Source organism: Propithecus coquereli, unplaced genomic scaffold (genome assembly GCF_000956105.1).
Source record: "Propithecus coquereli isolate 6110/MARCELLA unplaced genomic scaffold, Pcoq_1.0 Scaffold440, whole genome shotgun sequence".
In the NCBI taxonomy this organism is placed as follows: domain Eukaryota; kingdom Metazoa; phylum Chordata; class Mammalia; order Primates; family Indriidae; genus Propithecus; species Propithecus coquereli.
This window is the reverse complement of record NW_012150175.1, coordinates 2,172,338-2,189,933: the sequence shown is the minus strand read 5'-3', so window position 1 is coordinate 2,189,933 and position 17,596 is coordinate 2,172,338. Positions and strand designations below refer to the sequence as shown.

Sequence of the window (17,596 nt, the reverse complement as noted above, 5' to 3'; positions counted from 1 at the left end):
ACATTTTTTAGGTTATTAAGTATGAAATGTTCAATTTCCTTAAGTACTAAGTTTGATAGTTGATATCTCTGACAGTTTACTTTGACACTTATTTTGATTGTGAAGGTACATCTTCATTCTTTCAAACACATGGTTTGGCTTGTGATTATCTTTCAAATTTTTTATTAGAGCAACTTTTGTGGAACCATGGATAAGTAAAAAATTTGTGTTATTTTCAAATATGAGTTCCATGATGGAACCAATGCTGTACAGACAGCTTGAAATATCAACAAAGTGTTTGGGAAGGATGTGGCTAATTAATGCACAGTACATTGATGGTTTGAAAAGTTCCATTCTGGTGCTCTTAATGTTGAAAATGACCCACGTGGGCGACCTGAGACCAAGATGGATAATGATGAGCTGAAAGCTGTAGTGCAAGCAAATCCATCTCAACCTGTGCATGAATTAGCGGCAAGGTTTGATATTACTACTCCAACAATATTGGACAATTTAAACAAATCGGCAAAGTAAAGAAGCTGGATAGATGGGTTCTGCATGAATTACATGAGGATCAAAAGAGAAATCTTCTCAAAACTTGTCTTTCTTTGATGTCATGACATAAAGTCAAACCATTTCTACACTGTATTGTTACATGTGATGAAAAAATGGATTGTTTTTGACAATTGCAAGCATTTGGCACAATGGTTGGATAAAGATGAAATGCCGAAACACAGTCCAAAACTGAATATTCATCAAAAACAGCTAATGGTATCTGTTTGGTGGTCCAGCACTGGTATTATCCACTACAGCTTCATGAAACCTGGTCAATGGATTACAGCGGATGCCTACTGCAACCCGTTGGATGAAATGATGAGGATTCTTGTGATTAAGCAGCTGAGATTGATCACCAGAGACAGGCCAATCCTCTTGCAAGACAATGCTCGACCACATGTTGCACAAACGTGCTGCTCAAACTACAGAGGCTGGACTTGGAACCTCCCTGTCATCCACCGTATTCACCAGACCTTGCGCCAACTGACTACCACTTCTTCCAGGCTTTGGACCACTTCTTGCAAGGAAAAATATTCAATTCTCAACAAGCTGTGGAAAATGCCTTTCATGATTTCATCGCCACTCGTGCTCCTCCAGGCTTCTTCTCAGTTGGCTTAAACAAGCTACTGTTATGAGGGCAAAACTGTGTCGATAGTTTAGATGCATACTTTGATTAATTGTACTACTTCTTGTTTGAGATATAATAAACTAAACTTTTGATTCGAAATCAGACATTTCATATTTAATGACCATATATATATATATATATATATTTTTAGTTGTCCAGATCATTTCTTTCTATTTTTTTTAGTAGAGACGGGGGTCTCGCTCTTGCTCAGGCTGGTCTCGAACTCCTGACCTTGAGCGATCCACCCGCCTCGGCCTCCCAGAATGCTAGGATTACAAGCGTGAGCCACCACGCCACCACGCCACCACGCCCGGCCTGGCCCAAATACTTTTAAACATAATATTAAATACCTGTCTCTCAGGTTAATTTACAAGTCAATCTGTTTCCTCCATCCATGCATCCTCCCTAGGGGCAACCATTTATTGCCCCTAAACAGAATTACCTATATTCCTAATCTCCCCTTCCCCTCTTAAAGGGAGGGTATAAAAATATCTGGATCCCATTAGGACATTGGGTAATCACTCTGTGATTCTCCCTATGGGCATGGAAAATAAACCTCTTGCTCTTATTAATCTGCCTTAATTGTGAGTTGATCTTTCAGAGAACTTTCTGGGAAAAGGAGACGTTTTCCCCTCACCCCCACCATGAGCATGGACACTGTATATGACTGAGGGATATTCCCCCTACCTGGTACTGTAAAACAGAGGCATGTAAATCCACCCTTTCAACAATATTAATTGCTAAATGGGCACCAGAAAGATTGCGGAGCCCACACAGTGTGGAGTAGAAGCTGGAGTGCAGGTAGAGACAGATTTCCCACCTGATAGCCCTCTGTGGAGTAGTTACTGGGGTTTATGGCAAAAGCCTGTGAGTGCCTCCTAGTGCTGACTACTGGGACTTTGGACTACAGAATTTCCACCTGAGGGGCATTTACTGCTTTGCTATGGGATGTTAACTGAAGCTGTCCCTATGACTGAAGGACATAAAATGATCTTGACACCTGAAATACCCATGCTGTCTTCAGTGATGTCAGAGAAACACTCTACTGGGGAAGTGAGTGCCCAGAAGAGTTCCCTAATAAAAAAGAAATGGTTTATACAGGATCATGCTCCTTGGGAAATACAAGGAGGAGACAGGAGCAGGGAGCCTCTTTTCCCCTAGGACTGACTCTGGAACTGTGTGAGGAGCTTCTGGATTCTATTGTCACTTGGACAGTGCCCTATAAACAACTTTCACCTGACCAACCAAGAGCTGCCTGGTTTGTGGATGGCAGTACCAAGGAACATCCTATTTGGAAGCATGCCACTCTGATCAAAGAAGGTAAAAGCAAAACAGCTTTTTGAGCTGAATTGCATGCTATTTTCCTAACAAGAAGAATTGAACAGTGGTAGAAGCCTCCAGGTTTGGGTTTTTACTGACTAATGGGTAGTGGCCAATGGCCTGGCCACATGGTCAGGCAGAGGGCAATGGAGAACTGGCCTATTAAAGGGATGCCCACATGGGACATGGCCCTATGGAAATTGGAGGCTGCATTAAAGTAGGGCATGTTGATGGTCATCAGAAGAACCCCCTTCCAGGTTTGAAAGGTGACTGGAATTGACAAACAGATGTCCCCATGTGCTCCCTTGAGGTGGCCACCCGGGCCCATGAAATGAGTGGATATGGGGGTACTACAGCAGTGTAGATTTGGGCTGAATCTAGATATGTTCCTCTTGCACCCTCTCAGGCACATTTTGCCAATAAATATTGTTCTGTCTGCCAGCAAAAGAGAGATTTCTGATGGCTGTGGGACAGATTCCCTGCTGGAAAGTCCCTGAACAGAGCTGGCAAGTGAGGCTGATGCTGGTAGCCCTGGGGGGTTACAAATGGGTCTTTTTACACATTTTTAAAACATTCTTAATTATTATGGATACATAATAGTTGTACATAGTTATGGGGTACATGTGATATTTTGATAAAAGCATACAATGTAATCATCAGTACAAATGCATCTTGACAGGAATAGGCAGTGATTCTGGAGTGGGCTTCACTCATCCAGTAGAAGATGGAAATGTTCAGAATGCTGTAGAAAAATCAGGTCAGAAGATATTGCATGGATTTGGACAGCCAACTATCATTTCTTCAGACAAAGGAAGCCCATAATGCCCAGCAATGGATAAAGAGATAACCTTCTCAGAATAATAGTTTGATAGAAAAGTGGAACAGGCAATTAAAACATTGGCTGTCTAAAACAAAGGGAGATAAAAACATTAAGGGCTGGCTCACATGCCTTCATGAGTGTGTGCTCACACTCAATATGAGTGGGACTAAAGGAGTGTCCCCACTAGATTTTCCTTGTGGGTAGTGGCCAATGGCCTGGTTACATGGTCAGGCTGAAGGGCAATGGAGAACGGGCCTATTAAAAGGATGCCAAAAGAGAGATTTTTTTTTTGATTGATCTGGGGCAGAAGGGGTGACGCAAGATGCTCGTATTACTATGCAATTCTTATCAAGGGAGGAGTATGCTGGTATAATAATTATGGTTTTTTATTTCTTCCCCACATGACCTAAACTTTTTGTTTTTCTTTTTTATTTCCTCTACCTGATGTAGTGGTCCTAGGACCAGGGCTGGAAGCAGGGATGATTCCTAAGCAAGAAACTGTATTTCAAAAGCTTATGCCAGAATTCCTAGGGGCCTGATGGAGGTGAGTTGTGCAAAATTGGGATTAATGGGGAATGCAGGTATATTGCCTAGTAGTAAAAATGGCTCACTAGGTCAGCACCTACGTAACCTTACCTTATCTGAATGGGAATGGACCGGCGAGGAGGTACTTGCTGGACTAATATTGCTGCCTGCAACCTAGACCAGCACACTAGCAATTCTAATGTCCCTTCCAAAGGTTATTAATGGAGAAAAGGAGGAATAGTATTAGGGTATATGAGGGTAAAGGAATGAATACATTAGTTATAAATTGAGGGAAATCCAGTATTACATTAATACCTCAAAAGAGGCTCAGAGCAAGAGATGATGACATTGTCTCTTAGCTCAATTATACCAGATGCCTGAAAAGATGAAGAACACTCCTCCTTTTGGAACCTAACAAGATCCAATGGAAGCCTGCAAACCTGAGTGGCCTCACCCTGGGAGACATCTTCATATAATATGATGGATTGGATGAATTATTAATGACTGATTAGGATTCTAGTGATGTGGCAGTATTTTTGAGTTGTATATCCTTTTGATGTAAAGGATCCATGTTCGAAAACCAGGGGTGGCCTGTGATATTATGATATATATATTTTCATCCATGGTTCCTGGCTCATAACTCCAATAGCCCTTGTTATAGTCTTTTATTATAATGTTGGGGCTCTTTAGGCCCCAGAAGCAGGCCTCAGGAAAACAGAATTTCTCTGACCTCGTCCTGCCCAAGGCAGGTCTCTAATATGATTGTGGGTCATAAGATCATCCTGCCCCATACCCAAAGGAAGGAATACTGCACAGAGAGGCCAAGAAGAATCTAAACAGACAGGCCTTGCTGGGTTTCCCCACTCAGTCTATTAGTTTTAGATCATACTCTTTTTGGCCAATCACATTTTAACATGGTTGTCCATGCTTTAATCACACCTGTCCAATGAAGTCTCCATAAAAGGCCCAAGAGGACAGGTTTGGAGAGGGTTAGAAGGCTGAACACATGGAGGCTTACAGGAAGGTGAACAAGAACTCATCCATGTGCCAGGAGGGTGGTGCACCCCAATTTCTCAGGGACAGAAGTTCCTGTGCTCAAGATCCTTCTAGACCTTGCCCTGTGAATCTCTTCATCAGGCTGTTTATTTGTATCCTTTAACATATCCTCTGTAATAGACTGGTAAACATAAGTTTTCCTGAGTTCTGTGAGCTGCTCTAGCAAATTAATCAAACTCAAAGAGAGGGGTCATGTGAACCCCAACTTGAAGCCAGTCATTCAGAAGTTCTAGAGGCCTGGACTTGTGACTGGTGGGGAGGGGGCAGTCCTGGAGACTGAGCCCTCAACCTGTGGGATTTGGGGCTATCTCCAGGTACTTAGTGTCAGAATTGAATTGAAAGATACCAGCTGGTAGAAACACCCCCCAACCTCACGTTTGGTCACAGAAGTTTTCTGTGTTGATTGTTGTGATGTGACAGCAGAGGAAAAACACAGTTTGAATTTTTGCTCACACCCCTTCACCATAAAACTTGCTCCTTAAATTTGAATACATGATTACAATAGAAATTTTGTTTTTTTTTTTGAGACAGAGTCTCACTCTTTTACCCGGGCTAAAGTGAGTGCCGTGGCATCAGCCTAGCTCACAGCAACCTCAAACTCCTGGGCTCAAGCGATCCTCCTGCCTCAGCCTCCCGAGTAGCTGGGACTACAGGCATGCGCCACCAGGCCCGGCTAATTTCTCTATATATTTTTAGTTGTCCAATTAATTTCTTTCTATTTTTAGTAGAGATGGGGTCTCGCTCTTGCTCAGGCTGGTTTCGAACTCCTGAGCTCAAACAATCCGCCCGCCTCAGCCTCTCAGAGAGCTAGGATTACAGGCGTGAGCCACCGTGCCCGGCCTACAATAGAGATTTTTATATAAGTCAAATGGCTGATAATTTACCTGTAGAAAAAGGGATGGAACCAAGAAGACTGGATTATTCTATAGATGGTTTTTAAAATGTCAGAGAAAACTAAGTAGAGAAACTAATGTCTACCAGTCATTCAAATGAAAAAGATAATCATTTTGAAGATCTATTATAAGAAAAGTGACTAGAGACAAGATGACCATACAGTCTTATCTAAGGTATGTTAAAGAGCCTTGTAATTGGAAACTAGGCTTATGAGCTAATTAGCAGGGGTAGAGAGGAAAAGAACAGTTGAGGTATTCCTGCTTTGGAAGAACGGATGTGCTGATTTCCGGTATAAGGTCTCTCTATGCTATAGTTTTAAAAAGCACAGTGATCATAATGAGATACCACTTCACATCCATCAGGATGGCTAAAATAAAAAAGATAATAACAAATGTTGGCCAGGATGTGGGGTAACTGGAACCTTCATATACAGCTGGTGGAACTGTAAACTGGTGCAGCCACTTTGGAAAGTAGTCTGGCACTTCCTCAATAAATTAAACCAAGAGTTACCATATGATCCATAAAAGCCACTCCTATGTATATACTCAAGAGAAATGAAAACATACATCCACACAAAAACTTTTACATGAATGTTCTTAACAGCATTTTTCATAACAGCCAAAAAAGTAGAAACAACCCATATGTCCATCAACTGAGAAATGGATACATAAAATGTGGTATATCCATATAATATTACTCAACCATAAATAGGAGCAAAGTACTGATACATGCTACAATAGATGAATCTTGAACACCTGTGGTAAGTAAAAGAAGCCAGACACAGAAGGCTACATATTGTATGATTTCATTTATATGAGATGCTGAGAACAGGCAATTCTATGGAGACAGGAAGGATTATTAGTGACTGCTAGGAACGTGAGAGGGAGGGGAAATGGGAAGTGACTGCTAATGGGTTTGGGGTTTCCTTTTAGGATGGTGAAAACGTGCTGTGATGGTTGTATATCTGTGAATATACTTGAAACCACTGAACTGTACACTTGAAAAGGGCGAATTTTACGGTATGTGAATTCTATTTGAGATATCATTTTTTTAAAGGCACAGAATAGTTTCATAGCACTTAGGCGTAGGAATAAGGATCTGAATAAAGAGCGGAGGGACCAGGTTCTGAAAAGGACTCGTAGTCTGTTTCAAGTGTATTGAATATATGCTACCTGGCAGCTGAGGATGAGTTGTCACATAAAATTATTTCCCTTTAAGAAGCCCAAACCTGGAGAACCTAAATACTCTAATACCTTTGTGGTCAGTTTTACTACAGGTCTCCTGAGAGGCAGGGTTGCTGAATTAAATAATTTCTATGCAATGGACTCTAGTGGGAACTGTGCCATCAGCTCCCACCTCCAAAGACTCCCCTTGTGCAGAATCTCCCTTGGTACAGAATCTCCAGAAGCACTTCCTCTAGTTTAGTAGTAACTGCTCCAAGAACTTTGCCACTTTCTTCCACAGAAATTGGTTACTTTCCAGGTACTTTGGAATGGGACAAAATGATAAAACCAGTCAGAGATGGTGTTTACAATGAGCATTTTCTGCTCATAAAGGAGGATTTATAACAAAGCCTATGGTTTATTAAACGGCGATTTTAATTTCAGAGCATTAATATACTGTGGGGGAAAACCCCTATCTCCAATTCTCTCTGGCTAGCTTTCAAGTCCCCACATAAAGAGCTGCCATCCTGCTGATCCTAGCTCTGTTTTGCCCATTCAGTGTTTCTACTACAATTACTTCAGCCTCCCAACCCTCCACTTCATGCCAACCACTGAGCCTTCACTCAGGTTGTTCCAGGCTCCTGGGATCACCTCCTCCTCCTACCCACTCTCCTAGTCCCACCCATGCTGCCACGTCAGTTCCAATCCTACCACCTCCTCCAAACTGGCCGCTGTCTAGGCCACATTGATTGCTTCTCTGTACAAGTATGTCTCCTGTGTCACATGTCAATCTTTTCCGACTCAATTGTCGGGTCACTGAGGGACTGTACTTCACAATTCCACATTTCACAAAGAGTTTCACTGGGGTTATTATATTACATCCTATTCTTTTACATTCAATTCTCTGTAAAAGGGATTTAGAGTTTAAAACAATTAGATTTGACATATCTTGCGCCAACATTTTGCCTTAATTACAAGGCTAGCATAATTTTGCTCCAGGCCTAAACCCTTTTTATGCTTCCTTACTTTCCAGGTTTTGTAGCATAATTCCCAGCCAATTCCTCACCACTCAAGAATGCTTACTATTTTAAGCAGTTTTCTCTGCAAGCCAGAATCTCTGAATTGGCTGGGTAGGCAGGGCCCTTTGTAAACTGCCATTGCCTTATGCTAAAAAACATAGATTTTATGCTGAACTCACTAGTGTGAGTGCCACAAAATTGGGGTCTTCAGAGTGTATCTCCCAGGAAAAGAACCTAAGAACCCCAATTTAAAGGCTATTGTGCTATTTGCAAAAATTTTCTTTTTTTAAAAAAACCTCACGCACATAGAAAAATAATCAAGAGGCAGATCACAGGTCAGTGAACCTCTGCCATGCTGCTGGAATTAGTACAACAAAGATCTCCATCAGTTTTGTTTCTTATCACCACAATGGAGGAAAGGAAAGAGCAGCAATAAATGGCAGAGTCATTTGCTAATAGAAAAGGGAGCTGGGATTCCACATTTATTTTAGAAACTGAGTATAAAGAACTGCTTTCCTCACTCATGCCAGGGCAAAGGGTGTGGTTAGACTTTGGCAAAGGAACCAGACAAAATATACAACCAGAAGTTTTCTGTCCTAAACAGTCAGTTCTTATTAAATCCAGAGGACAGTAGGAGTGTGTTCCTCTTTCTCCTGGGCCCAACTGTGCCTAGGGCAGATGGATGAAGATCTTGCAAACCTTAAGTTAGGCATAACACAACCAGAAGGGCTGGAGGAAAGCTCTTTGCCTTCTTGGCTTAAGAAACAGAGAACCTAATTTGTACAATGTTGCCTGCACAGCCCTAAGCAGAGAGCTATGATGAATAAAATATTTTTATTGCTTTTCTAAAGTACCTTCTTTCATATACAAAGATTCCTTCAATTGGGTCTTCTATTATCCTAAATGCTTTCCTCTGGTCATAAGCAGGTGAGGATCTGTTTAGCCAAGATAAGTAGGCTGCCTCAGAGGTTCCCATAGGGAAAACTGCAATGTGATTATTGTCTTTTCTTCACTTAGTCTCTAGACTGAGAACTCCAAGTAGTAAGAGGCACAGGATAAGGATGGGAGGGACTGAGCCTTTTTGAGAGTCTATTCCTCTGCTGAATGCCACTTTGAAGGGAAAGAAGAAGTCGAATGGCAATTTCCAGTCCATCCTGGGTTGGCCCCTTGGAGGCTCTGGCTTCCGGGTAATGTCCACAAAGTTCACAAGAGTTGTCAAAGGTACTTCTTGGGAATCCTACAGGAAGAAAGTCAATGACAGGTCAGTGCTCAGTGCCCATTCGTAAGCCCTCTAACTTGGATGTTATTATTATTTTCTCTGAAGAAAGACCAAAACCAAATTGTTCTAAGCAAGACAGCCTTTATCTCGTATTGGCCCTAAGTGGTTCTCTTTCAATGAGACACAAGGAAATGAATTTCTTAGCAACAGTCCATGACGCCAGAACTGTGAGCAGTTATACCTACCTAAACACTGACTCAAGCTTCCCCCGTTGGGAAGCTGTGTGAAATCAGAGAGGCCAGATGGCAAAACGCCTGCTGTTACGTGCTTAGCAACTCCACCCTATCAGGTCTCAGAAGGCTCCAGGCTCTGAAACAGCACATGTGTATAAATGAAAGTAGTAGTGACAATTCTATTCTTTCTCAAATTGCAGAGAGAAAGGTAACTCACAGACTCTCAGGATTAGAAAGGATCCTGCCAACCACCCACTAATTCAAGTCAAATAAAACAGATGTTCCCACAAGAATGGAACTTGTCAGGCTAACTCAAGTATCTAATCTAACACATGCAGCTTTTGGTAGAGATGGTCGCAGCCTGATGACATCAAACACTGGAATCATGTTTATCTGAAGTGAATTCCCTTCGTTCTGACTCTGAGCTCACCAAGCAAACTTCAGATTAAAATTTGACAGTAAATAACTGTCTTGTTGAACCGAAATGAGGATTTTCTCCATTCACATTCCTTCACTCTGATGTCCACATTATCTGCTGTGGTCTTTGGCAACAGTAAGCACCAGGCTCTGAGAAGATAATTTTGCCTGGAATAATCCTTCTAGGGCCTGTTATTTGTTTATTTTTTAAATGGGTGTGGAGCCAGTGCTGTGATAATCTTGCATATTAACTCTTTGGATTCTTTCTTTAAAAAGTGAAGCTCACGAGGGAGTGGGTATAGAACTAATGTAACTTATGAGGTGCTGAAAGAACCACATACATTACAAGGATGGCCAACCTGGGCTGAAGCTGCCAAGGGAATCTTGATTCCAGCCAGGCATCAAAGACTGGCTGAGAATAATCAGACAAAGAAAATGGACATTACTTAAGTAATAAACTTTCTTTAAATTTTTAACTTATGAAAGAATTTACTATTAAGACTTTAATTTCTCCCCAGGAAATTTATAATGGGGAAAGGATATATATTTAATTTTTTGAGCAAATCTTTACAGGTGACATTATTGAAGTATGTTAATATTGTTATTTAATCTCATTGCAGAATGCCTGATGAGCTGTACTGGTTGGGATAGCTAGCAATACTCTGGGATGGGAAATAGAATAGGCAATAAATTTTCAGCTTTGGGTTCAGTATTGTCTAGGAGTTGATTTAATTAATGTGCTATTCCGACTCATTTCAGAACCTTTAATAGAAGGGCAATTTTGAAACTGCCCACTAGCAGTCCCAGGAGAATACCCAAAGGAGCTGGGGTTGGAATTAGGGTGGTGGCCTCATGATGGAAGAGTGCAGTATTGCATCAGGAAGCCCATTGCTACACACCCAACCCACATCTACCTACCTAGCGTTAATTAGTATTAAAACTGACATTTTAATCTCTTTCTGACTCCTTTTAATTGGTTTCAAATTTAGGCAAGGAAAATAATAGTGTTATTGGCCTCCTCAAACTGCCAAATCAGGGAATTTCTGGAGCTTTGAGGTCAGCCTATACCCAGAACTGACCTATCTAAGATAACTATGAGCCCAAGAAGTCATTCTTTAGGTCCATGTCTCCTCAAGTATATATCTCTAAGTCTATAGGGGTGTTTCACTGGCTGGGAAACCCCACATGACAAAAGTTGTTTGAACAGAGTTGTTCTTTCAGCCTCACCTAGAATATGTGCTCATCAAGAGCTACTACTAGACTTGATCTTAAGACAGTAAAGACATGTCTTCTCCCTCTATATTGCAAAACCATTCCAACCTAACAAGAAACAGATACAAAAACTCCATCTTCACTGAAATGAGAAGATATCATAATATGTGAAAACAGAAAGCAGATGGAGGCAAAGTTTCCCAGAGGGAAAGAAGGCCAAACCTGAAAGTCTTCAGAGAATAGAAGCAAGCAGATTTTCTCTGTAGAACCCTCAAAGACTCAGTAATAGGAGAAATGGTTACTAAATGATATCCCCTCAGTGCAATCAGATAACTATCCCTTTCCCACCTCAACAAGAGAATGAGCAGCGTAAGCCAGAGAAATTCTGGACTCAGAGACACTGGACATAGAGAAAGACAGAGTGAGTCATGAAACTAAACATAGAGGGATTACTCTGTATGGAATCCCTTCATTTATCCAGCTCTAAAATACTTGTAGATTGTCTTATACCCATACTCTTCAGTCAGGAGACTGGAGGATCTTCTCTGGAAAAAATTAATACTCTTGGCAAAAGCACAAAGATACTAACTGCCCTGCAGTGAAGGCCACAAGTCAGTAAGTCTCACCCATGATCACAGAGCTTCAATCATCTTAATAGCGTATTCTTATTTTGGATAGAAAGCTGGAGACTGACAAACATGGGGGAAAAGCTTCTCACATTAAAGGGAAAAACTGTACCAAATGAATTGAATAAACTCCAAGGAAACAGAGACAATGAAAGATGAAGATGCAAAGTTGTTAATATCTTCAAAGACATATAAGAAAAAGATATTATAAAAAGAAACAGAGAATAAGAAGGAGTTTAAGTATTAAAAATGTGATAGTCAACATAAAAAATAAGTAGAAAGGTTAAAAGGTAAAGTTGAGAATCTCTTCTAGGAAGAACAAAAACACAAGGAGATAGACAATGAGAGAAAAGAAAAAAAATCAGAAAATCAATCTAGCATCCCTTTAACAGATAAATAGGAGTTTCAAAAAGAGAGATCAGAGAAAATAATGGGGAGGAAATTATTAGCCATGTAGTAACAACTGAAATTTCTCAGAATTGAGTTTCCAGAGTAGAAAAACCCATGTTTTTGGGGTTTGGTATAATGAATGAGGAAAAGACCTAGCCAAAGCATAATATTGTGGAAAGTTCAGACTACTAGTAATAAAAAGATCTTAAAATGGTGTCTGAATAGCAGTATTGGAAACTAGGAGACAATGGAAAATTGCCTATAAAATTGTGAGTGAAAATAATTTTCAATCTAGAATTTTATACATAGCCAAATGATCAATTAGGCATGATGATGATGATGGTTGAATAAGCTATTTTTCAGAAATATGAACTAAAGAACATGTATCTTTTCCCAAAGAAGTTATCAGAATTTGAGCTCCACCAAAACAAGAGAGTAGACCAAGAAAAAGGAAGAAGTAGCATCCAGTAAACAGTGAATCTAACACAAGTAAGAAGAACTTCTAAGATGGCAGTAAAGGAAGATCCCATGACAACTGCTGGGCAGCAACTAGACCAGGGGTGGGGAACCTGTTGTCTTAAGGCCACATGTGGCCTTCTAGGTCCTTAAGTGTGGCCTTGTGACTGAATCTAAATTTTACAGAATAAATCCTTTTATTTTTATTAATACATTTTTGTTCATCTTTTGTATTTTTATTTTATTTTTAAAATGAACATATTTAAAATATCAAAGAATAAAATAAGTTTCAATGAAATAATCCTCCCAGATTGACTGGCACAATTAAAACATTAGTAAGCCATAAGGGCTAAATTGACGGCTGCTATGCTCATGATTTAGTTCTAACTTCCCCTACCTGACTGGCGCCATTACTGCACGAGGCTGGTTGGTGAGAATTTATGGAAGTGGAGTACGCCAGTCTGTTATCAGCTTTTGACAACAGTGCACTGTGTTTCTGTTTTAAGTGGAATTTGTGAATAGTTGCACAGCTTGACAGTATTTCTTAATGCTGTCTGCTTAACAGCCCATCATGTCAAAGAATACCAAGAGAACACAGAAGGAAGAAAACAGATTTTTTAATGAGGATTGGGAATTGCAATATTATCTTGTTTCTGCTAAGGATAAGAGGATTTGCTTGCTTTGTGATACTGCAATATCAACATTAAAGAAATTCAATGTTCATCAGCATTATAACACTTATAAGGACCACAAATATTTTAAATCAGAAGAAGAGGCATGAAAGGTTGTACTGCAGAAATTAAAAGATGAAAAGCAAAAAGCAAAGACAATTCTTTCAAGCAGCAATAAGACCTGGAAATAATGCCACAAAAGCAACTTATAAAGTAGCTTATAAACTCTGGAAAAAAGGGAAGCCATTCAATGATGTAGAAATTGTGAAAGAATGCATTGTCAAAGTTGTAGAATGTTTAGACCCTGATGACATTTCAAAGTACAAACCACTGCTTCTTTCAAGGAGACCCATAACTGATAGGCAGCATTCATTAGCCTTCAACTTAACATAGCGACTTCACGTAATACTTCAAAAGGAAAATATATATTATTCATTTGCTTTGGATGAGTCAACTGATACTACTGACTTGGCACAGGTTTTATATTTCATTTGCGTCATAAGAGAAGATTTCCTTTGCTATACAAAGAGTTACTTGCTTTGGGCACTCTTGTGAACAGAACACAGGGAATAGATATATTCAACGACTTTCAAGATATGTATTGTGAAGTTGGACTGAATTTGGTAAATTTAGTAAGTGTGTACAGACAGTGCACCTTCTGTGACAGGAAAACATGAAGGGTTTATTGCACAGATGAAAAAAGTATTAACAGATCCAGACGCTCTCATTTCTTTTCATTGTATCCTGCATCAGCAAAATCTCTGTGCTAAAGCTACTATTTTAAGTTAGACTTTATAACAAGTATTGTTAACTGTATTAGTGCAAATGCATTGTCAGTTTCATAACAGGCTAAAGTTAAACAATGAGGTATTCAGCGTGGATTTGCCATATCATTCTAAAGTGCATTGGCTACTGCCAGGACAGGTGTTAACCAAAATTTTATCTCTGTGAGAACAGATAGTTAAATTTTATGAAGAATAGAATCAGCAATGTGAATTATTGAAAGATTTCTGTAGGAATGCAGCATTTCTGTGTGATATCATGTCAAATCAAAACAATTTGAATATTTCTTTGCAAGGTAAAACTAAGTCTATATATGATATATGGCACAAAAAACCCAAGCATTTCAAAAAAAGCTATCTTTTTTCAAAACACTTCTTCAAAAGGAACTTTCAGATGAACATTTTCCCTAGTTAGCAAAGGTCATCAATGAGCAAGATGATATTATATGCAAATCATTTGAAGAATGCACAGCTGTTATAGACCTATAAATTGAAGAATACAATGAAAAGTTCAGTTACTTAGAGAATCACGACATCACACTCAAATCAGCATTTCACCCTCACCTAGTTGATATCACCAAGGCACCTAAAGAACTACAGATGGAACTGATTGAGCTCTCAGGAGATAACATTTTAAAGTCATTGTTTGATGCCAAGAAAGATCCAGTTGAAATATGGAAAAATGCAGAATACCCATGCCTTTGGCAACATGCCCAAAAAATGCCTTCTTGCTTTTCAACCACTGTGAATCTGTATGTTCCTATGTAACCCAAATCAAGATGCCCTTAAGGTCATAGATGACTGATACCCATCTAGAGGATCAACTGAAACTGTGGACCTCCATGCTGTAACCAAATATTCAAATACTTTAACAAAAAGCAGACAGAACAAAGTCATTAAAAGATTAGTTAACTTTAACAAATAGTTTTCATTTTTTGAAATTATTAAGTACATAGTGGTTAGATTTTTACAAAATAATATACATCTTTAAGTATACCTAATTGAAGTTTCTTGAATGCAGCCTTATTTGATTAATTAATGTGGCCTTCCAACATGAAAAGGTTCCCCAACCCTGAGCTAGATCATATTATATCAGGTTATGGAGGTCTCCATGAAGAAACTATGCAGGAAAAAGTGGAACTGATAGAGTATATGCCAAGTTCAACTATTTGGAAAACTGCATTGAGAGAAATTTTACAGCTATTGGAGAGCATGAGAAATCTTAGCCATTAGCTCAAAGAAAACTAAGAATGAAATATGAGGTAATTATTAATTTCAGGAAAAATAAAAAGTTTCACAAAAATTGAACTACTTGGCTCAGCATGAATATTTACATAATAATAATAATGAAACACTGAATAATGACAATCCAATATTTTGATGCAACTACACTGGGAAAGTGGTAAGAGGGATAGGAAGAAAATAACTGAGCTGAACTCACCTATGAAAATAGGAAATCAACAGGTTATCTTTGAAACTGATGATTCAAGAGATAACTAAATGCCCGATAGCACGGTAGGGTAACTATAGTTAACAACATAATGTATATTTCAAAATATCCAGAAGAGAAGATTTTAAATGTTCTCAACACAAAGAAATGATAAATGTTCATGGTGATAGATATCCTAAACACCCTGATTTGATCTGTATACATGGTATGCATTTATGAAAACATCACATGTACCCCATAAATATGTACAATTATGTATAAATAAAAAATTTTTTAAATTGAAAAAAGAGATAACTAAGTACACATACTGCTTAGAAGTCAAGGTAAATACCAGAAGAAACAGATAAAAGAGTTAAACAGGTAATTTCTGGAGAGTAGGATGATGAGGGAGGATATTATTTGAGAGACTCTCTTTTCTGGCATTTTTTTTGACTTTAAAAAATATATGTATATATTATTATTTTTTTAGAGACAGGGTCTTGCTGTGTCACCTAGGCTGTGATCCTTCCACCTCAGCCTCCTGAGTAGCTGGGACTACAGGCATGCACCACTGTGCCTGGCTAATTATTTAAATTTTCTTGTAGAGAAGGGGTCTCACTACATTGCTCAGGCTAGTCTTGAACTCCTGGCCTCAAGCAATCCTCCCACCTTGGCCTCCCAAACTGCTGGGATTATAGGCGTGGGCCACTGTGCCTGGCCATGTATGTATTATTTTGATAAATTATATAATTATAAAATAATTTGATCAATTATACAATTATCTAGCATCAGCCCAATCTACAAGAGTACGGAAATATAAAGTAGGCTTCATAGTCCCAACAACTTTTGTTGTCCCAAACCAAGGCAAGGGAGCTGGGATTTCATATTCCTGCACACTTAAGTCACTGGCTAAGGACCATCTGGGAGGGCATATTCCCAGATACTTTACAGGCATAATGGGTTCTAGTAAATAAAACAAAACAAAAAAGGAAGAAAGCCTCAGGCATGCCTACCAAAAAAGGGGAGGGAAGAGGATAAGAAATACAAGGGTTACTGCAAAAAGCAAATTTACATTTCGGGACAATCATCAGGGCATCACATGTAAGATATAAAAGGACGGGATGATATGTCCAAATTAAAAACCCATCCATCATCCTTTACTCCTGCCTCCTCAAACTCCACATCTAAGCAAAGTAAGTCTTAACCTGTAGCATCCCTAAACCTACATTCTGCCTACTTCTCACAGCCCTCTCAGCCCCCACCTGGGTTCAGGCCATCAGTATCTGCTGGTGAATTTCTATAGCGGTGTTACAACAGGTTAGAACTGTTCTAACTTCACCTCAGTACTGCCTCACACTTTCCAGAGCTGATGTCCATCTTTACCACTTTATACCTAGCTCCAGGCATGGTACCTGGCACAGAGTAAGCACTCAGTAAGGATTTTTCCTTCTTTTTTAACAAATGAGTAGAGGTATTTTTGGAGATAGGGAATAAAAAGTAACAAGAGATAATAAATTGCAAGGTAGGAAGTATGTTATAGCTATTTAACAGTCAGCAACTACAGACCTGTTTGGCCACTTATCCTTCTCACCACACTGTAATTAGGATCCCTAATGGGTGGGCTTAGTTAATTTCATTTATATATTTATTAACAGATATTTTGAGTGAAATGCTTACCCTTCATTTACTAAAAAAATTCCCAGTATAATTGTATGGAGGTTTCAAACAAATGCAGCTTACGCAGTAGATAGTCCAATTAAAAGGAACTTGAATTTCACTTACCAGGTTACTGGATAATAGTGAATGTTACTGACCCGTTTTAGAATTTGAGTTTTAGTACCACATGAAGAATAAAGGTTTGTGAGTTATGTTCAATGTGTTATATTTTAATTTTGAAGTCTAAAGTTTTTCTGTTTATGTTTTTAAAGTTATGTATAGGCAAAATTAGAGAAATTACTGTTTAGTGTGTGTATCAAGAGCACTGGAGAATAAAACTCCCTCAAAGTCTGGTTATCTCATTTCTTTTGTCAGGACACACAAAAGACACATAGCCCAGTCAGCACATTTCTTTTACTATGGATCCAGTTCTGTTAGGGAGTTGACTTAATTTATTTCTACTTTAAGCTATAATATTTCACAATGTTTACTTCAGAAATTACCACCAACAATTTTTTTTTTTTTGAGACAGAGTCTCACTGTGTTGCC

The 17,596-nt window shown here is 39.1% G+C and overlaps 1 protein-coding gene across 2 annotated transcripts in view; it reads right to left on the bottom strand.

Annotated features, from left to right (window-relative positions):
- Positions 1 to 8,774: 8,774 nt before the first annotated feature.
- Positions 8,775 to 17,596, bottom strand: part of TCTN3 (tectonic family member 3) — a 28,262-nt gene continuing 19,440 nt past the window's right edge. For both annotated transcript variants that reach the window (XM_012654507.1, XM_012654509.1), the window contains one exon: positions 8,775 to 9,193. In XM_012654507.1, coding sequence (XP_012509961.1) covers positions 8,966 to 9,193 — 228 coding nt within the window. In that variant the 3' untranslated portion in view covers positions 8,775 to 8,965. The remainder of the gene's footprint in view (positions 9,194 to 17,596) is intronic.